This window comes from Podarcis liolepis (genome assembly GCF_965112155.1).
Source record: "Podarcis liolepis genome assembly, chromosome: 6".
Lineage (NCBI taxonomy): Eukaryota > Metazoa > Chordata > Lepidosauria > Squamata > Lacertidae > Podarcis > Podarcis liolepis.
Window position 1 is genome coordinate 23,052,013 of NC_139559.1, and position 22,050 is coordinate 23,074,062.

A 22,050-nucleotide genomic window follows, 5' to 3' on the forward strand; every position below is an offset into this window, starting at 1 on the left:
CAGAAGCTTCAAAGTACAGCAAAGAAAGCAAAACATGCTTTCGATATTCTAGGAGCAAAATTGGAACTGGAAGCATGATTTGGAATAAACATGAGCACTCACATCTTGTGCCTTTCTGAATCTCTCTGTCCATGTCACCTTCTTGATGGCCAAGGAGCTGTTATATCATCCTGTGTAAACTTGGAGTTTGAATATAAAGGGTACAGTTGCATGCCACTAACTTTAATAAATGGAGGATACTGCAGTGGAGCAGCTTTTTACCAAGGTACTCTATTTCTTTTGGAACTGGGCTGTTACGCACTTCCAATCAAAGCCTGAACATGAAAGCAGCCGGTCTGTGCAGTGATGCTGCACAGATGATCCAAGATATTTGTACATCGTTCCCAAGAGGCTGAACCACACAGACAGAAAGGAAATAATGGTTGTTGGCATGGAAAACAGATTCCCTGCAAGGCCAAAAGAACACGCCTCAATTCCAAATTCACTGAATTTTGTAACGCAGGCAAGAAACAAAGTTACCTTACTGCAATTGAGTAGCAGAACTATTTCCTTGGAGGCAGGTTTTCATGGAAGGCATCAGCTACATAATCATTACAATTGCAGAGTGGTAACAACAAACAAACAATAGCAATGAATAATAATGCCTGGTAGGATCTCTAACCTTAAACCATTTCTCCAAAAGGTAAAAAGGTAAAGGCGAAAGGTAAAGGACTCCTGGATGGTTAAGTCCAGTCAAAGGCAACTATGGGGTTGAAGCGTTCATCTCACTTTCAGGCTAAGGGAGCCAGCGTTTGTCCACAGACAGCTTTTGTGGGTCATGTGGTCAGCATGACAAAACCACTTCTGGCGCAACGGGACACCGTGACGGAAACCAGAGTGCACAGAAACACCATTTACCTTCCGCCTCAATGAGTCACCTTTGAAGACCTTCTAGGCTCTAAAATTCACACAATGACATCCCACAACTGAGCTAATTTTGTGCTGTTGTCAGACTTCGGGGTTGAATCCACAGCAAAGAAGTTGCATATTGGTCCTACTGAAATCAATGAGACTTATTCGTTACTCATCGTCTCACATTGATTGATTGACTTTTCCCGGGGTGGGGGGTGGGGAGGAAAAGGAAAACATTGATTGGGAGGAGGCTAGTTTCCTACAAAAAAAGAAAGGAAGAATTATAGTGCTTCTACATTTTGCCTCATATCTCAGGTTCCACAAACACTAGAAACTTATTTTTTTTAAAAAAACTGAAAGCTGGGACTCTGGGGGTTATGGTTTTTATGTGGAGTGGCAACTGTCCCCTGGAAGCCCATTCAAAGATGCCTACTCTGTCAATGTATTTGTTGGTATAGGCAACGCAGAGGACACTTATTATTATATTTTACAATTAATTAAAGATTGCTTATGATCAATCAGTCGATAGATAAAGATATACAGATATATGTACTTTGCCCTCTTGCTACTTACTTTCCTTCGGATCCATAGCTGTTCATACTCTCCTCAATGGATTCATGGCTGGCTTGTCGGATCGTTCGGCTTGGCATCTCAACAGCCAGGCCAGTTTCTGTGCTCCGCTGGATGGCACCTTTGAGTTTCCGGCCATCTCCTTCTAAAACAAAGACAAAGAGCATGTGGGAAGGAGAGAAGGAGGGAAGGAGGGAAGGAAAACAAGAAAAGAAAAGAAAAGTGATTAGGCATTTTGATATTGGGTGAAGACTATACAACAGTGGAAAGCAACATGCAAACATTTAAATACAAAGATTTGTATTTTTTTTTAAAAAAAGATATTTATTAAAGTTTCCAATTTTTTGCAAACAAAAAGAAAAAAAGCAAACATAAAAAAGAGTTAAAAACACATAGATTTCACAACTTATTTTCTCATAACATATTTCCCTGACCTCCTCATACCTCCCCTTCTTGCATATCCAGTTCAAATTATTTGTGCAGCAAATCCATATCTCAAAGCATTACAGCTTTAAAAAAAAGAAAAACAAGAAAACACCTTATTTTCTCTCCAACATCTTAGGTTATTATAACCTTAAATTCTTACTTATAAAAAGAAAACCATTTTATCACATTCCTTTGTACCATTACAGCTAGAAACCACTTAATTTCAATCCAACATCATTCAACATTCCTTAATTTTACAGTATTTTTGTAAATAGTCCTTGAATTTTTTCCAATCTTCTTCTGCCGACTCTTCTCCCTGGTCACGGATTCTGCCAGTCATTCCTGCCAGTCCCATACAGTCAATCAGCTTCATCTGATTTGTACTTGGGAATCTGGAAACTAGGACAACACCAGAAAATCTGGAAACCTGGAACACTTTCTGGTGTGGCAGGAAGAGGGTTGAGCCTACAATGAGGCAGAGTGAGGCAGCTGCCTCAGGCGGCAGATGCTTAGGTGCAGGGAGTGGCCAGAGCTGTGAGTGACATGTGGCCTCCTCTGTACTTTCTACACTAGCCTGCTGCCTTTAAGCACAGTGGAAAGGACTGTCCTCTCACTAGTACTGGATTAAGATTCAACTACCAGTCCAGTTGCTTTCTGTATGTGCCTTGGGGCAGGACACCATATTGTCCTTTGCCTCAGGCAGCAAAATGTCTTGAGCTGGCCCTGGGTTTGACACCCTAGATTCCATTTTGCTTTTGGTGACACATCCTTCTACACACTAACTGATGTATGTGCATAGAGCTCCTCCATAAAAACCCACACAATTATGAAACTTTCTCAGTTTCCTACATCCAAAGCCAGCAAATTAGCCTTGGGTTTTGAGGCCTGAGTGTGATCGAAAAGCCAGGATTTAAGTTTGCAAAAGTAGCAGAACCAGATATTACACCTACAGCACAAGCCTCATTTATATAAACAACAGATAAGCGGCAAAACTCTCCCTGGTCTGTGGCATTACCAGGGATAGAAGGGTCGGTCTATTTCTATTCTCTCAGTTTTTATTTCCCCCCCAATATGAAATTCAGTGCTCTGCATTTCTGCAGCAATATGTGAAAATCTTCATTAAAAACATTCAACATTTTGTATGTATTTCTGACGAATGCACACATTTTTGCAAGCATTTTGTCCTAATGTAATATTGCATGTTTGTATGATACTTTCGCAAATGCAGTCATTTTATGTACTCTACATAGATACGTGTTTTGAAAACATTGGTTGGTTGGGGAACTGCATTACAAAATCTGGATAAAAGCCAATTTCAAAGGGTGGTTATGACTTGATTCTCATATTGTTTCAGAAAGTGTGGATTTGATAAATTCAGCTTTAATTCTGAACAGAATCAAATTCCACACACACACACCCATCCCTAACTACTGCAGATCAAAATGTAGCAGGGAGATAGCAGGAATGCCTGCTTCTTATGTTTCGAGAAGCTTTAATGTTTGATGTATTATAGTATCTTAATATTCTTTTGGAAGCCACCCAGAGTGGCTGGGGAGGCCCAGCCAGATGGGCGAGGTATAAATAAATTATTATTATTATTATTATTATTATTATTATTATTATTATTGAAAAAAGAAAACAAATCCTTGCACATAGATACTTGGATAACCTTATGGTTTCCTGGGAGATGTTCCTATATGGAAGAGTATTTAGACCTATGTGGCGCTGTGGGTTAAACCACTGAGCCTAGGACTTGACAATCAGAATGTCGGCGGTTCGAATCCCTGCGACGGGGTGAGCTCCCGTTGCTCGGTCCCTGCTCCTGCCAACCTAGCAGTTTGCAAGCAAGTAGATAAATAGGTACCACTCTGGCGGGAAGGTAAATGGCATTTCCCTGCGCTGCTCTGGTTCACCAGAAGCGGCTTAATCATGCTGGCCACATGACCCGGAAGCTGTACGCCGGCTCCCTCGGCCAATAAAGCGAGATGAGTGCCGCAATCCCAGAGTCGGTCACGACTGGACCCATGGTCAGGGGTCCCTTTACCTTTATTCCCATAAAAACAATTTTACTTCCTAGCAACTGGTTTTGCATGCCAGTTCTCAAATTTACATCCAAATTTTCACATTTGATGTTATTGTTTGGTGTGCTTGAGAGAATTATCACTTTGCATTGCAGCGGCTGAATTTGCAGAGAAAATGTCCTGCTGATGTACTTTCCCGTGGAATGAATAACGCTGAGTCCCTTCCCTGAAAAACTGGCCTTCAAAAGCCCATCCTCTTAAATTAAGAGTTTCTATTTTCATCACCCGCTCTCACAGTCCACATTTCTTTGAATAAATTATGTTATATAATGAATATATAATAAGTACCATTAACACTAATTGCTTTGGCTTACGTCAGGAAGCAAAGAAGTTTCAGCTGACATGCAATACTTAAACCATAACGCTGACAAAGAGCTGCAAAATTCTGCTAATGAATGAGGGTGCTGAACTCTCTGCAAAATGCATGCTGCTGTTAAGAATGCTATTCTCGTACTGTCTTTCTCTGGCAAGGGATGGATACCTGCTGTATTCATGTCCTGCCAGGTGAGAGACAGCTGCCTTATGAGACTACACCTTTTTGTGTTACCCTTGATATTACCCTATATGAACTGTCACCCTGTTGACTGACTTACCAGTGGACCATTTCCAGGCAAGGGAGGAATAAGGAGGGCAGATCTTCCACTCAGGGGCATAGTTTGGGGAGGGCTAGGGGGCCATAGCCCCGGGTGCATGATCCTCAGGGGACATGAGCCAGACTCTTCCCCAATAAGGATCCCTGCCCTGCTTGCCACCACGGATCTCTGGGTCCTGGAGCCTGGTCTGGTCTGGTCCTGCTGCTGCACTCTGGCCCCCTTGCTGAATGGCTGCCCAGACAGCATTGCAGGGATGTGCCCACCAAGGGCCACGTCAGCCAGCCAGGCTCCCCCCTGCGCAGGCAGGCAGGTGGCACAGTGAGGCCCTGTGAACCCTCCATGCCCCGCATCTACCCGGCAATGACAGTGAGGATTGGGTGTGCATGACAGGTTTTGTTCAACCTCTGCGCTCAGCCCCTGGTCCTGCCTGGGGTGCCTATGCATGCCCCGGGCACCAACAAAGGTCGCAACACCACTGCCTCTGTTCAAAATAGCCTATTGCTAAGTCTTCCCTCTACTTCTCTCTTCCTGTGTGTGATAGCTAGAGAAAATGTCTCTTCTTCACCTCCCCTGCCCTTTGTCTTGCAGAGTGGAGAAGCCCTGAGGAAATGAAAAAGGGCCACCAAATTGTATGGCTTTAAAAGAGGGTTATTGATGGAGAATAAAGCTATCCGTGGCTACTAGCTATGATAGCTATGTTTTACTTCTACTGTTAGATGCAGCATGTCTTTGAATAGCAGCCGCTGGAACTCGCATGCTGGGAAAATGCTTTTCCATTCAGGTCCTGCTTGCAAGCTTCCCCTAAGCATCTGGTTGGCCAATGTAAGAAGAAGATGCTGGGCTAAATTAAGTCTTTGGCCTGGTCCAGCAGGGCTTTTCTGATGTTCTTATGGCTCTAGAGGTCATCTCTAGTGTCCAAATCAAGGGTAGTAATAGTACAACTCTATTCTGCCTTGGTCAGACCACATCTGGTCCAATTCTAGGGGCCACAATTTAAGACAGAAATTGACATGCTGGAACGTGTGCAGAAAAGGGCAACCCAGATGATCAAGGGTCTGGAAACCAAGCCTTATGAGGAACAGCTGAAGGAGCTGGGTATATTTAGCCTGGAAAAGAGGAGATGTTAAATTATTTTTGTATGCCACAACGGCTGCTCGAATTTTACTAGCCAAGAATTGGAAAACACAAGAAATACCAACAGTGGAAGATTGGCAGATGAAGATGATGGACTTTTTGGAGCTAGCTGACCTGACTGGAAGAATCCGCGACGAGAAAGAAGAGGAATACCAAGGAGACTGGAAGAAATTTAAGGACTATTTGAATAAATATTGCAATATAAATAATTAGAAACTACTTGAAAGTACCAAATAGGCCTAGGAATAAATTAGGATGTAATCATATAAATGTGATTTAGATTGGAAAGAAAAGTGATTAAGACATATAACAGCTGGAATATTTTTGTTTTAGAATGATATTGGAACGCTGTTACATGCAGATACAATGAAATTCAGAAGGGAGGGATTTGGGGAAGTCAATTAACAATGTAAATAAAATTAGGTTTTTAAGGGATATGGGATTAAGATTGCTTTTTTATTGTTGTTTTGTTTTTGTTTTTCAGTATTGTATTTTTTTCCTTTTGTATGTTTTTTCCTATGTCATATTTGTTATAATTGTGGGAAATTTAATAAAAAAAAATTGAAGAGAAAAAAAGGGAAAGTGGAGACTGAGGGGAGATGTGACAGCCATCTTCCAATATCTCAAGGGCTCTCACATGGAAGATGGAACAATCTTGTTTTCTCCTGCTCCAGAGGACTCTAACTAATGGCTTCAAGTTACAAGAAAGGAGATTCCGACGAAACATCCAGAAAAACTTTCTGAATTCCACAGAGGGAAGAGACAGGATGTAAAAGTAATAAATAAATAGCAGAATACTGGATCCTATAAACAGTTATACATCTATAGATATCCACAATATGCTAAAGCCCTTAGACGTTTACATCATAGTCTCTGAAACTCATGAAGGAGGTTCCACAACAGGGGCCTTCCCAGCTGATGACAAACTTTACATTATGATAATGTAATGTCCCTGCAGTCATCATCCACCTTTGCAATGAATCCCCTAAGGTAGCTTTTCCTCTGGTGAGATGCTCAAATTCCCAGCACCCAGATTGCAAGATTGGGGATACTGCAATCCTGATTCTTCCCTCAGTCAGGAAATCCTTGGCTCTTGCCAAGGAGGGCAGCTGTGACAAATGTCGCAGGCACTTATTTGACAATGGTTACATTTGCCACTGGCTGCCCAACACCTCCTGCCTCTCATCCTCTCCCAAGTCAGTGCCAAATCCTAAGCCATGAGGTGCAATGTTAGAGGCTGCAGTATCCAACCTCAGAGGTAGCATCTGGTTTCACGAAGCGTCTCCCACATGATCAGTGCCATCCATGATTCCAGAAGCTAAAGCCTTGGCTAGGGCTCAGCTGCTGCTAATGCACTTCTCATTTTGCTTGTGCTGCTTCCCTCACCCCCAGCCAGATGGAAAGCACAGAAGGGTAGACTGATACAGAGGAACTGCTGAAGATCACTCCCGGCTTCCTCTTAATTACCGTGCACCACAATTACGTAAATTCCACCCTACCCTCCATTTCAGATACCACAGTACCAAAGTGTGGCTTGTTTTTTTATCAGCCAACGCCACGATGAAAGCAGATGGTACATCTTCAGCTACCTCTAAAACGGCCTTTTGAGATAGCTTCTTAAAACCGGCCATCTCTCAGATTGGCTGTGGGTAGATTTGTAGTACTGTCATGTCACCTCAGCTGTCTACTTGAATTTGTGTTTTGTGTGATGGAAGGACATGAACGGAAAGACAGAGCAAAGTGCTTTTGCTATCATCTCGTGGCTTTTAAAACCACCACTCACAGCTGTAAGGAGAAACCTGAAAACCAGTCCGCTAAAGGAGAGTTATTTACAGATGAAAACTCTGGTGCTTTCCAAACTTCCTGCTGGGAAAAAAAAGATGGGCGGGGTATAAATAAAATTATTGTTGTTGTTATTTTCAGGGATGTTCTGGGACTTAGGCAACCAAATCGAACTCAGGCTAGAGAGATCAGCAATGACAATGATTGTGGTGCAATAGTAGCAGGCAATGTGTCTTCAGTGCACCCAAAGACTTTCCATGCATGCAGGCGGATACTTGGCACAGAGTCCGGCACACTGAATATATCAGCTTTCTTCCCCCCTTCTAAAACCCAAGCATCTAGAATCATAGTTGCAGTGAAAGCAGTAAAGTATGTCAGCAGTACCTGGACAGATATCAGAAACCAGAGGAGGAATGGGAAGGTTTCCAGAGGTGAAGAAACAGAGCATAACCATCTAGCAAAGCTTCTCCCCCCCCCCCAATCTTACCCCTGCTCCATCCCCATTTAGGGTTGCCATCCCCCCAGCATGCTTAGGAGGAAAGAGTTTGGCTTTTTGTTTCTTTTCTTTTTTAGTTTGTTTTTAAAAAGAGACAATGAAAGGATGGGTGAGGAAGGCACATTTGGCAAATCCTCACCGTGATCAACTCCCACTCACAAACTTATATCCCCACTGTAGAAGGACGTGTGGATCCAGAATTGGCCTCCACAGTCACTTACGGACACACTGTTAAGACCATATTCATGGAAGACAATCTTACTCAGCTATGAGTGACCACAGAAGAAGAAGAAGAAGAAGAAGAAGAAGAAGAAGAAGAAGAAGAAGAAGGGTGAGGAATGTTCAAGATCTGTAAAGTCATGAACTACCTAGGCAAATTGAACAGAAAACCCAAACAATGAAAGAAAAGCATATTTAATTTCAGGTTAATTACAGAAAAAAAAAGTGCCAATGGCCTCTAGCTCTGATGGCTTTAAACATTCATGGGGAGCAGGCAAATCAATTTGTATGAGCCCAGAAAGTGAAATGCAACCACCAGATCCATTGAATGTGGGAGTATCAGATGCTGGAAACCAGTTAAATAAAGGATGTCCCTCATCATCTTCCTATGCCTGATTAGCATTGCCTGGCCACTGGTGGAGACAAATGGATGCTTGATCTCATCCAGCATCATTATGTCCTTGTGACAATTGTGGTGTCCCCTGAGTGATGATGCACCGAGAGAAAATAATTTATCTTTGTTAGCTTGTTAAGGGCTATCTGTTTTGAGTATCGATCTTCTTTCCTATGGCAGCGGAAGATGTATATACCCTGCGCACGTTGCAATTAAAACTTGCTAGCGGTGGTTAAATTAATTGACAGCCTACCCAAGGGAAGGCTGCTACAGAGTAGATTACAGTCTGGGAATGTATTCATTTGAATTCACACAAGTAGCCATGCTCATCTGGATCATGTAGCTCACAGGTGGCCCTCCGCAGCCTTCACGGTGGCCTTCAAGCCCATCCCGGAGCGAGAGAGAGTGAGGAAGCAGAAGAGAAGGATTGGAAGAGAATGAATGGGTGATCAAGGAATAAAGGGGGGGGGAGAGTGAGTTGTGAGATTGTGATGGAATGAACAAAGGACTGGAAGAGAAGGGGTGTTCCACCCACTTTTTATTTGGCTCCACCCACCAAGCAGTGAGATGTGACCTCCCAGCCATTTCCTCCCCCCAAATGCAGCCCTAAGCCCCCCAAACGGTAGCCCACCCGTGCTCTAGGTTGCCAGCAGCATACATAGTTCTGATAACAACCCAAGAGTAAAGAATAACTACAGCACATGGATTCAGCACTGGATAGTTATTACAGCCCAGTCACTTGCTGTAATATAGACATGTGTAGGTTATTAGTGTTTAAGGGTAAAGGGACCCCTGACCATGGGTCCAGTCGTGGCCAACTCTGGGGTTGTGGCGCTCATCTCGCTTTATTGGCCGAGGGAGCTGGCGTACAGCTTCCGGGTCATGTGGCCAGCATGACTAAGCTGCTTGGGCGAACCAGAGCAGCGCACAGAAACGCTGTTTACCTTCCCGTCAGAGTGGTACCTATTTATCTACTTGCACTTTGACGTGCTTTCGAACTGCTAGGTTGGCAGGAGCAGGGACTGAGCAACAGGAGCTCACCTTGTCATGGGGATTCAAACCGCTGACCTTCTGATCGGCAAGTCCTAGGCTCTGTGGTTTAACCCACAGCGCCACCCGCATACCTATTAGTGTTTAGGTGGGGTTTTAAAACATTCCTGTTCATCCAGGCATCTAGAAAATGAAATATGCTGTGCTTTGGCAACAGGGAAACTGCTAGCTGTAAGGATGCTTTGGATTTGCATTTTTTTAAAAAAGGTCTGTATTGTTTTTCTCTTTTGTCGTACTGTATGTTGCTTTGTAGGGGAAAGGGTGGGAGAACAATCTAATAAATTATTATTACTGTGGTTTATCATGAGCAAGCAATTTGCTTGTGCATGCTGCCCATTTGCTTCCACTTTGCTCCTCCACTGGCATGAACAAGATGCAATGACTCACAATATTTCTCAGCACATGACGGGGCGTTCAGAGCGCTCTCACTCACTGTGCTGACCACCCTCTCTAGTGGCCAAGTTCCCCCTCTTTTGAGGTTATAAAGACAAAGTGTTGATAATCTATTCTGCAGCCATTTATACCGACAGAATAGGGTGAATTCAAACCACCATTAGAAAACAACACCACAATGGCTAGAGCGTGTCATCTCTAATGCTGAGAGATGATATTTGGCATGGTGCATCTGTGCTTGGAATGACCCACCATGTCTCAGAATTATGACTCACTACACCTTGGCTCAGTTATAGATTCCCCAGGACATGGCATGTAAACATCTGAGCATGCATCAAAGCATTTTTCAGATCCACTCGCCGTGCCAAAATGTCAATGCATTCCAATTTCTTATTGTACATCACCATATCTAGCCACAGGGCTATCGTACCAGCAGGAACGTATGCAGCTATTACATATTTAACTTTCCGGTTTGTAATTGTTCGTGATTCCACCCTTCTGGGAACTTGTAAAAGCTACTGCAGTGTAATGACTGAAACATGATCAGCGATGTGGAAACCCCCTTGCAAATTTCAGCTCTGCTATAAACTCATTGGGTAGCTTTAGGTAAATCATTGTCTTTCAGCTTTATCCCTCCACTACCCGCCCCCCCGTCCCCCCGGTAATAGAAGGATAATCAAAGCCTACACTGCAGGAGTGTTGCAAGAATTACTGAGATTAGTTATTTACAGTGGTGCCCCGCAAGACGAATGCCTCGCAAGACGGTAAACTCGCTAGACGAAAGAGTTTTCCGTTTTGGAGGTGCTTTGCAAAACGAATCTCCTATGGGCTTGCTTCACAAGACGAAAATGTATTGTGAGTTCCTGCGGGGTTTTTTTCCTTCCCCCCCCTTTTTCTAAGCTGCTAAGCCGCTTATCAGCTGATCCGATAAGCCGATAAGCCGCTAATAGCCGCTAATAGCGCTAATCCGCTAATCCTTCAATGGGCTTGCTTCGCAAGGTGAAAAAACCGCTAGACGAAGAGAATCACAGAACGGATTCTTTTCGTCTTGCGAGGCACCACTGTATTTTGTTAAATTTGTATACTGCCCTTCATCCGTGGATCTCAGGGTACTTCACAAGATAAAAACACGAGACAAAAAACACAAAATCCATGTTATTTATTACTGATAAAATTTATATACCATCCTTCACCCAACGATCTCAGGACAGTCACAAGATAAAAATACAGGATAAAAGCACAAATAGTTAGAACAAAAACAAAACAATAACCCCCATAATAAAAACCAAAACAAACCAAATAATAACAAATAACAAACAAATAATGTGTGAGAAGTACCTTAGAGCACTTGAGGAGCACAATATATAAAAACTAAGGGCATGGCTCAGTCGGTAGAGCATGCGATTCTTAATATCAGGGTCGTGGTTCTAGCCCCACACTTAGCAAAAGATTCCTGTGTTGCAAGGATTTGGACTAGATTATCTTTGTGGTCCTTTCCAACTCTGCGATTCTTTGATTCAGCCAAATTGAGCACATCTTTCCCGCTGAAATCAATAAGACTTAGACATCCTCATCTTTGGCTGGATTGTGCATTATTGAGCATTATTGCTTCCCTTTTAAATCCTCCTGCTGCTTCTCCACTCAGTTCTGAGTTCTTGATTCTCTCAGCTTTCTCATTTTAAATCACATCCGCTGTGATTACCATTCAATTTTTCGACATTCAGGTCCCCACTTGGCTTCCACTCTAGTGACACAGGAGGAAATTGATTCAAGGGGCTGTAGAAGTATCTCTCTGAGTGGGGCTTTCCATATCTGCTACATTAAGTGGAATCGATTTGAAGTTGAACAGGCAGTGGTTGGATTTAAAATGGATCAGATTGCCTTCCAAGATTTCTTATTTTGCACCAAAGCACACCGGGCACTAACAGATCCAAGGTTTACGGGCCGACAGGAGTTGGGAAGATTGGCTTTGCTATCGTGAATCCTCATCAACAACAGACCTGCACAACTTGCAATCCACATGAAAAGCTCTGCTGGCAGAAGGGTGTGTGTGTGTGTGTGTGTGTGTGTGTACACCCACATTAGTGCCTCTTGGATTCTGCCACTGCCTGCCTCCTGGATGGGAAAGCCCTGCCCTGCTCACTTGGAAAGGTGCCAAATTCTGGAATAGCTCAGTTGGTAGAGCATGAGACTCTTAATTTCAGGGTAATAAATTCAAGCCTCATGTTAGGCAAAAAGATTCCTGCATTGCAGGGGGCTGGACTAGATAACCCTTGTAAAAAGGTAAAGGGACCCCTGACCATTAGCTCCAGTCATGGCTGACTCTGGGGTTGCGGCGCTCATCTCGCTTTATTGGCTGAGGGAGCCGGCATACAGCTTCCGGGTCATGTGGCCAGCATGACAAAGCCGCTTCTGGTGAACCAGAGCAGCACACGGAAACACCGTTTACCTTCCCGCCAGGGCGTACCTATTTATCTACTTGCACTTTGACGTGCTTTCAAACTGCTAGGTTGGCAGGAGCAGGGACCGAGCAACGGGAGCTCACCCCATCGCAGGGATTCAAACCACTGACCTTCTGATCGGCAAGTCCTAGGCCCTGTGGTTTAACCCACAGCGCCACCCATGTCCCTGATAACCCTTGTAGTCCCTTCCAACTTTATGATTCTAAGTTTATGTTCAGTAATGTGCTAAGCTTTGCCCCAAAGAGCCACACAGCATTCTCCTCTTCTCTTCTTAGGGTTTGAGCCAGGGAAGAAGTGCTTCACAACCACCCAATGAGGTAGGTTAGGCTGAGAGATAGTGACTGGCCCAAGATCGACCCTGTGAGCTTCAAGGATGAACAGAGGTTTGATCCTGGCCCTCTGTAGTCCCAACCTTGAACTGTTACTGTCTCTCTTATAATTTGGTTTCTTGGTTGTTGCTCTGGGTTGTTTTGCTTTGTTTTTGTTTCATTGGCTACGTTTCCTCCTAAATGATTTCCCACTTTCTTTCCTGACGTATTCCGATACAGAGAACAGAGCCCCCTGAGGACTATTTGCCAGGAGGCATTTCATTATCCATCCGTTCTGAGCCGAAGAAAAGAATCCCTTTGGTCCAAAATACAAGAGAGGTAAAAATAGCATCTCAGCAGAACGGCATGAATACCAAACACCTTGATGCACACAGGAAGTATACGAAGCCATTTGTCTTCCCTGCATATTCCGCAGGCCTTTGCTTTGCTCCCTTGCTTTTAATTTACAGTGTGCATCTATCTATGCAGCAAAGCTGTTTGGAGTAGCTGTCTGCTGCAAGGAGTCACATGGAGGCCACAGCCACTGACTGGAGTCATATGAGCGCACGCATGAAGAGCTGTGCAGGATCAGACCAAGCATGGCTTCTGACAGTAGTAAGAAGGGTGAAGTGGTCAGGGGCTGCAAGAGTTAAAAACCTCTTACTATTTCTGCAGCAAGGTTCCTGTCTCCAGTGTCCTAGAGCTGTCCAATCAGCATGAAAGGGAAGCTTTCTAGCAAATGAGGAGAAGTATTCTCGCCCTTTGTGCTGAGCAGAGCCAATCAGAATGAAGGGAAGGGTGTTGGCCACTGAAGATTGGTTCCTAAGGTCACTCTGATGAAGGTTGGGTGGAAAGAGCTCTAAGGATGCTCCAATGCTAAGCTTTTAGGAACACAAGGGGCTTCAGTTTTAAGGGCTGGATTTAGGTTTGATGAGGCGCTAGGCTACTGAAGGTAACGGGGCCCTTTTTATAGCAGGTGGGGCCCATTACTTACATCATAGGAGCCTACACAACACAAAACACTGTTGCTATATGTAGGTTTCATATGATTTGTTTTTATCTTATATATTGGAAACCTACATCCAGGTTTTTTTTCCTTTAATTTTTTTTGGGGCCCCCAAGACAGTGGGGACCTAAGCTATAGCTTGTTTAGGTAAAGGTAAAGGGACCCCTGACCAATAGATCCAGTCGTGACCAACTCTGGGGACGCAGCGCTCATCTTGCTTTATTGGCCAAGGGAGCCGGCATACATGTGGCCAGCATGACTAAGCTGCTTCTGGCGAACCAGAGCAGCGCACGGAAACGCTGTTTACCTTCCTGCTGGAGCAATACCTATTTATCTACTTGCACTTTGACGTGCTTTTGAACTGCTAGGTTGGCAGGAGCAGGGACTGAGAAACGAGAGCTCACCCAGTCGTGGGGATTTGAACCGCCGACCTTCTGATCGGCAAGTCCTAGGCTCTGTGGTTTAACCCACAGCGCCACCCGCGTCCCTATAGCTTGTTTAGCTTACATGTAAATCTGGCACTGCCGGTAGGCAAATTCTGGTTATGTACAATGGAGCTTCAAGGAAAACACAACTGAAGTCACCTCAAAGGAAGATATTGAAGCACTCCAAATCATTTGCCCATGTGAATGCGCAGGAGATAGTAGATCTAGTTGAAGAGCAACACATGGACATTTGCATTGATCGAGTAAATATGCACAATGTTTCTTCTGTTTTTCTATAAATTAATTATGCATTTTGTGTGGGGAAGGGGGAAATACTCCCTTTGGGGGCATCACGAATCAACTGCCCATTTCACTAGACAACACTTCCTCCCCCTTCAAGTTCTCATAAGGAAAAGTCATTCCTCAGAGCATTTAACCAGCTGAATGCAATTGCAGTGTGACTGGAAGAGCTAGCATGCCTCTGACAGTCAAGTTACAGTCCTTCCGCCTTAATGGGTTGAGAATTTTGATGAGCACCTGAAGCAAGGCATTTTACATTGCGTTTCATATAGGAGCAAGTAAGAACTGTGATGGGTGTCTAAATAATATATCGGTTGAAAAGAACGATAGAAAATGGCAGGAGATGACCTTGGGGCAACAATCCGTCAGTTGGCGTCATCCTTTGAACTTGTCATCTGAGTCACTAAAAGCCTTCCACAATGCCTGCACAGAGCTTTAAAAAAATGGAAGAGAACCTCGTAAGGAGGAAGGGAGAAGCATCTGAAGGAGGAGTGGGTGAATCTGTCCATTTCCAGTTTCTTGTTTTTCTGCTCTTTAGTTCACTTCTTCGCATTTCCTGGAAGCCGCAGGAAGGGCGACTGGTCTTGTTTGGAAGAGTCTGGATCTGATATCCTGCTTTATCACTACCCTAAGGAGTCTCAAAGCGGCTAACATTCTCCTTTCCCTTCCTCCCCCACAACAAACACTCTGTGAGGTGAGTGAGGCTGAGAGACTTCAGAGAAGTGTGACTGGCCCAAGGTCACCCAGCAGCTGCATGTGGAGGAGCGGAGACACGAACCCAGTTCCCCAGATTACGAGTCCACCGCTCTTAACCACTACACCACACTGGCTCCTTGTGCTCAAGTCCTGCCTGCTGGCTCCCCACAGGCATCTGGCTGGCTATTTGTGAGAGCAGGATGCCGGCCTGGAAGGATGAATGGCCTGATTCACAGGCTTTCCTTATGTTCCCATGTTTCCACATCAGTTTGCAGGGGGAAACAAGTCCTTGTGAAAATTCAACAGCGTTTTAGTGCAAATTTCTCCCTGTATTACAATTTCACCCAATACACACATTTTTCTACAAACCAATTCCCTCTTATAGAAAGCATTTTTGTATGCCACTTTCATTAATATATGCATGTCGTGCACACTTTATTCGAGAAGATGCATTTGTGTACACATTACAATGCAAAATTCAGAGAAGTGCGAATTTTGAGGCCTGGGTTTGTAAATTGTTTCAGAAAGTTCGATTTAGTAGGTCTGCCTATAAAGGCAAACTTCTTTGGATTTCTCCCCACCCCTAATCTGAAGTCTGTGCAACTCAGGATCCTGGCCACACTGGCGTCTCATGCTCTAACAACTGAGCGATCGTCAAGAGGTGATGTCAGAGACACATCCCAGGCAGGAAAAAACACCCAGGATACAAAGCAGGGCTGGGGAGGGGGGTTCAATCCAGTGGACCGGACTAAAAAGGCCGAACACTGTCAGGACAGGCCCATTCAGTAACATTTAATAGCTGTATAGTTCAAGCCATGGTTTTCCCAGTAGTGATGTATGGAAGTGAGAGCTGGACCATAAAGAAGGCTGATCACCAAAGAATTGATGCTTTTGAATTATGGTGCTGGAGGAGACTCTTGAGAGTCCCATGGACTGCAAGAAGATCAGACCTCTCCATTCTGAAGGAAATCAGCCCTGAGTGCTCACTGGAAGGACAGATCCTGAAGCTGAGGCTCCAGTACGTTGGCCACCTCATGAGAAGAGAAGACTCCCTGGAAAAGACCCTGATGCTGGGAAAGATGGAGGGTACAAGGAGAAGGGGACGACAGAGGACGAGATGGTTGGACAGTGTTCTCGAAGCTACCAGCATGAGTTTGACCAAGCTGCGGGAGGCAGTGGAAGACAGGAGTGCCTGGCATGCTCTGGTCCATGGGGTCATGAAGAGCCGGACATGACTAAATGACTAAACAACAACAATATGTGCACTTGATGAAGGTGCAGTCAGTGATAATCTGCCTTGCATGCAGAATGTCCGAGGTTCAACCCCCATCATTTCCAGGTAGGGCAGGGAGTTTTGTCCCCTGTCTGAAATCCTGGAAAGAGACTTGCAGTCAGTGTCAACAACACTGCACTGGATGCAACTGTGGGTCCCTCTCTGTATAAGGCAGCCAGCTCCCTGTGCTCCTATGTACATACAGCCTTTTCCTCTCGTGGTTAAGAGGAGAGAGCAGTAGCCACTGTCTGGACCAAAGTGGGAGAGGGGCAGCTAACTGAGTTTGCCTTGCCCTCACACCCCCTCTCACCAATCCTTGAGGCAGCACTGACCTTCACAAGTCGGGCAGTTTCATTAACCTTACCTTGGCCTTTGCTTTTGACAGTTGTTATTAAAGGAAATTGTTCCGGTGTTAAAGGTTGCAGAATAAATGGCAGGACACAACTTGAAAAATGGCAAAAAAAGAGAGAGACATCCATATATAGAAGCCGGCTCCCATAATCAAAGCCAAATTGTTGTGGAGTGAGCTTTGTTGCTGTTGTTTCTTTCCCCCCCATTTTCTTTTTGAAGAACAGTCCAATGGTTTGGTGTTTTGTTTTGTTTCGTTTTTGGCACACGGCCTGAGTTGTTGCTGCAGAAGGACTCGTAATCCTGAATAAGCTCTTCCTACTTGCAAATGAGAGTTCTGCTCCAGGAAGTGAACTTGTGTACCAACCAGAATCCACCTACACACATTACTTTCCATGAAGAAGGTCTAGATCCAGACTACACACTCACAATAATCACTCCATGCCAGGGCTGGGCGGTATCAGATTTTTCAGCATCGCGGTATATCACCAGCTAAACATCGCGATATACTGAATATATCATGACGTCTGAAAGAAGGATGGAGCTATGTAGAGGCACTAGCTGGCTTCAAGGCTTTCCCCGTGTCGTGATTTTTGCATAGCACACACATGCACACCATGATTCACGATATATTGCCAGGTCAAAAATTTTGAAACCAATATCACGATATGGACTTCAAACCGGTTTTGTCAAATATTTTGGTATATCGCCCAGCCCTACTCCACACCAACATAAAGGACTTCCTGTAAATTTACCAAAGAATAATATATAATACAATCGGGATTGAGAGGTTTTCTTAGGATGGTGGAGGACATGTGTGGTGTGTCCTGTTGGTGTAGTTGTGGAGGCCCTCTCTTCTGATGGGAAATGGAGGGTTGAGGAGGGTCAGTTGTGGGGGAGTGAGAAATGTCCCTATTTTCATCTGAGGAATGTTGGAGGATATGTTAGCTGAATATGAAAGAAGGCACTTAAAGCAATAATTCCATCCTACTTAAGGACAAACAAACAAACAACTGCTGGGCCCAGGAATAGCCCCAAACTCTTTACATGATTAGTGGAGTTTGTTTGGGTTTTTTTGAAATTTTATATGACAAGATTTATATACAGTACCACTTAATCATCATCAACAACAAAAACCCTCTAGGCAGTTTGCATTAAAAAACACACATAAAAATCAAGCATCGGAAACAAATTGACATAGAATTCATTCAAATATAAACTGCGTGCTAATTGCATGCCTAAGCAAAACGAGCAAAACCGCTTTGAGGCTTTATTACAATCAAGTGGTATATGAATCTTGTGAAATAAATAAAAGAGATTTTTTTAGCAGGTGTCAGAAACAGTGGAGTGAAAGTGCCTGCCTCATCTTGAATGGACAGGGAGACTGAAGGATCGGTTCCTCGCAAATGCAGAGCAAACAGTATGGGATCTACTTGTCAAAGTGTCAGTTCTGTAGATCGAATGAGTGGAGTGGGTCAAGACCCCATCAGTCACGGGCAGGCTTAACCCCTTCAGACCACGGCCGTTTCCTAATGGCATCGCCTCCATTTTATCGGGATTCAGTTCAGTGTTTCTAACCTAGCTTAGTCATAATCAAAGCATGGATAACAGTGGTGACATTACCAGCGCTGCATGGAATCCAGTCATGGGGGTGTAGCAACTGTGTTGTACCAGTAATGAAAGAACATCTGCTTAGTCACCTCTGTTCTTCTCATTGTCTCATCTATTACTCTAATTGCTCAGCAATCCAAATCTGGAGGAAGATGGGCAGGGCTTTGGGAAGCAATTAATTACTGTTTGGTAGGCAAAGCTTCCGTAAGTTGAAATATTCTAGAAAGCGGGTTTTTTTTGGTAGAAGATTCGCTTTGCAGCCCCTCCTTTGGAGTGGTTGAATCACAGAATTGTAGAATCGAAGTGTTGGAAGGGACCCTGGGGATCATCTAGTCCAACCCTCTGCAATGGAGGAATGTGCAGCTGTCCCATATGGGGATTGGACCTGCAAACTTGGCGTTATCAGCTCTACACTCTAACCAACTGAGCTGAGAATATTTTATTTATTAGATTTATATACTGCCCTTCATCATAAGATCTCAGTGCAGTTCACAGAATAAAATACAGGATAAAAAAGACAAATAAGTACTGTATTTACTTGAATTGAATGCTCACCTTTTTGGGGCCAAATCACGTTGTGAAAATTAAGGTGCGCATTAGATTCGATGGCACGTTTACATTTGCAGGAAAATTGAGGTACACATTAGATTTGATGGCTCATTAAAGGTAAAGGGACCCCTGACCATTAGGTCCAGTTGTGACCGATTCTGGGGTTGCTGCGCTCATCTCGCTTTATTGGCCAAGGGAGCCGGTGTACAGCTTCCGGGTCATGTGGCCAGCATGACTAAGCCGCTTCTGGCGAACCAGAGCAGCGCACAGAAACACTGTTTACCTTCCCACCAGAGTGGTACCTATTTATCTACACTTGCACTTTGTCGTGCTTTCCAACTGCTAGGTTGGCAGGAGCAGGGACCAAACAATGGGAGCTCATTAGACTTGAGTAAATACAGTGGTACCTCGGGTTACATGTGCTTCAGGTTACATACGCTTCAGGTTACAGACTCCGCTAACCCAGAAATATTACCTTGGGTTAAGAACTTTACTTCAGGATGAGAACAGAAATCGTGCTCTGGAGGTGTGGCGGCAGCAGGAGGCCCATCAGCTAAAGTGGTGCTTCAGGTTAAGAACAGCTTCAGGTTAAGAACAGACCTCCAGAACGAATTAAGTTCTTAATCTGAGGTACCACTGTACGGTAAAACTAAATAACCCTCCTTTCCCACAGACACATTTAAAAGACTGTAGAATATTAATCAGTCAAAGGCCTTGTTGCCTGGCACCTAAAAATATATATAATGAAGGTGCCAGGTGAATCTCTCTGGGGAGAGCATTCCACAAATGGGGAGCCACTACAGAGAAGGCCCGTTCTTATGTTGCCACAAGTTTTATATGGGAAGAGGCAATCCTTGAGGTATTGCCTATATACCTTGATGCATAGAGTCCAAGAAGCACATCATGATGCCTAAAGAAAGACACCAGAGACAGACGCTATTTTGGCGTCAAATGGCTATGATATAGCTCTGGTGTTCCTTGTCCTGAGTATTTTGCGGAAGCAGAATATCACAACCGTTGTGGCATACAGAGGCAGAACCATCATGCCTGCCGCAGAGTGGGTCTAAACATAATGTTGCACAATTTGCTTGTTAAAGAGCAGTGTCTACACGCAGCCTTGGTGGGTGTAGAGTGTGGTGGTTTGCCAAGCCAGCCTAACTAACAGAAATATATATATATATATATTTGCTGGGAACAGATTTATATTGTGCTGGAAACCACTTACAAGAGACAGTGATTAAAAGAAGGTCAGTCTGGAATATTACAGGTCTTGTAAATTATCCTGAAGGTGCTCAAACAATGCAGCTAGCTTGCCTTCCTAGCTGCATCCTTGCCATCATTATTCATGTTTACAGATCTGATAATTAACTGGGGAGCTGTTCAGAGCCTAAGACACACTGGAATTTTCGCATAAGGCAAGGGGGATGGAAGGCAGGCAAAGAAAATTAATTTTAAGATACAGCGCGACAAATTCCCTGTTCTAAATATATTCAGAGCAACGTGTCCTTTTTTTTTTTGACAGTCTGTAATTGCATTTCAATTCCGCGCATATCCAGTCAGCAGTCAGCAGCAATCGGAGGAAGCCACCAAAACCCCATTGGCCCAGAGGTAGCGCAGAAATAATTTGCCACCCAGTTGGTTCGGTACTGACAACTTGTCTGCACGAAGTCCCGGAGGAAAACCTGCCGTCCACAGAAATGGCTGAGTTGGTGTTAAGGAGGACACACGGATAATTTTAATTTGTATCTAATTTGGTACTTGGAGGCACTGCAATTACCTCATGGCACACCAGCAATAAAAAAAACCAAACCCCACCCATGTGCACAAGTAGTTTTCTTTTAAGGATAGTTCTCCCCTTGGATGAACCAGGTGATAATACCCAAAAATGCCATAAGCAATTGTCTAGAGAAGACTCTCCAAGTTTCGCTATTTTCCAGGGATAGTCCCAGACTGTTCCCGTTTCTGATTTGATTGCTTTTGTTGAATTAATGAAGCCAAATATTTCTAAATAGATTTTGAGTGAGTGTGCAGTTAATTGCTACTATTTTGAATTTTATTGCGCAGATATCTTCCTTAAATCCAGAATTTCCCAGACATTTCTGGGATTTGTTCATTGGAAATAGAGTCCAGGCGGAATTTCCGAAAATTGGTAACAGTGTCCAGGAAAATCCATATGCCTGGCAACCCGTGTTGGAAAGGTTGATTTTTTTTTGGAGAAGTTTCTTTAAAAATTCTGTGTCCGGATTTTCACTTTTTGAAATACAGAAACCCTAGGATAGGGGGCAATGGGGATGAGTTTATGGAACTGAGAGGGTGGTGACTCAATAAAGTTTGGGAACCACTCTTTTCGTTATCTCCAGCCACTTCTGTGTGATTCAGGGAGGTCTGGATTAACAAGGAGAAGTGAGCTGCACACTGACAGTGATCATTGTAGCTGTTTACTCCAGAACTGCCACTCTTGGCTCTTTCCCATATTCCAGGGCTTTTACATGGCGTCATCATCAAATCTTTGTTCTTCTGCATTGGCCCCTGCACTTTTCCCATCCCTTTTGAAACTGCAGAAGATGTGACCTTTTTGGAAACAGAAGTGCAATCTCTGCAGGGGTAGCTGACATTAGTGCCTCTCCTCTGTTTCTTTGATGAGATGTGGTTTTGATTTACGCAGTGACAAAGTTGATGGTTGATCTTTCGCCATTGATCTTTCAGCGCTACTTTTTCCCAGTCAACACTATTTCAGCAATGTGGGTTTAAAACGACAGCAACCTTTTCCTTTGAACGAGCACACTTATTTTCCCCTTTTGGCCTTTTAAAGATTAAAATATCATTGCAAATGGAAATCTTTTAAAGCACAATTTTAAAAAAAAAGTTTTCATGCTGCTAAACATGCACAGGTGAATTGCCCTCCTCCCACACACCAGTGTGGAGAGAACATAGGATGCACACCCACACCCACACACCCCTGTTCTCCTGAAATGTGGAAAGTGAACTGCAGTTTCGCATGTAGCAGCAGAAAAGCAACAAATGAATAGTGAAAGCAGCTGCT

The 22,050-nt window shown here is 44.0% G+C and overlaps 1 protein-coding gene across 2 annotated transcripts in view; it reads right to left on the reverse strand.

The window, feature by feature from the left end:
- Nucleotides 1-22,050, reverse strand: part of RIMS4 (regulating synaptic membrane exocytosis 4) — a gene marked incomplete at its 3' end in the record, with an annotated part of 118,880 nt that overhangs the window by 41,263 nt on the left and 55,567 nt on the right. Inside the window, exon 2 of one of the 2 annotated variants that reach the window (XM_083508272.1) lies at nucleotides 1,465-1,603. In XM_083508272.1, the coding sequence (XP_083364398.1) occupies nucleotides 1,465-1,603 (139 nt within the window). Of the gene's footprint in view, nucleotides 1-1,464; nucleotides 1,607-22,050 lie in introns of both variants that reach the window. The other variant, XM_083508271.1, reaches the window with a different exon arrangement.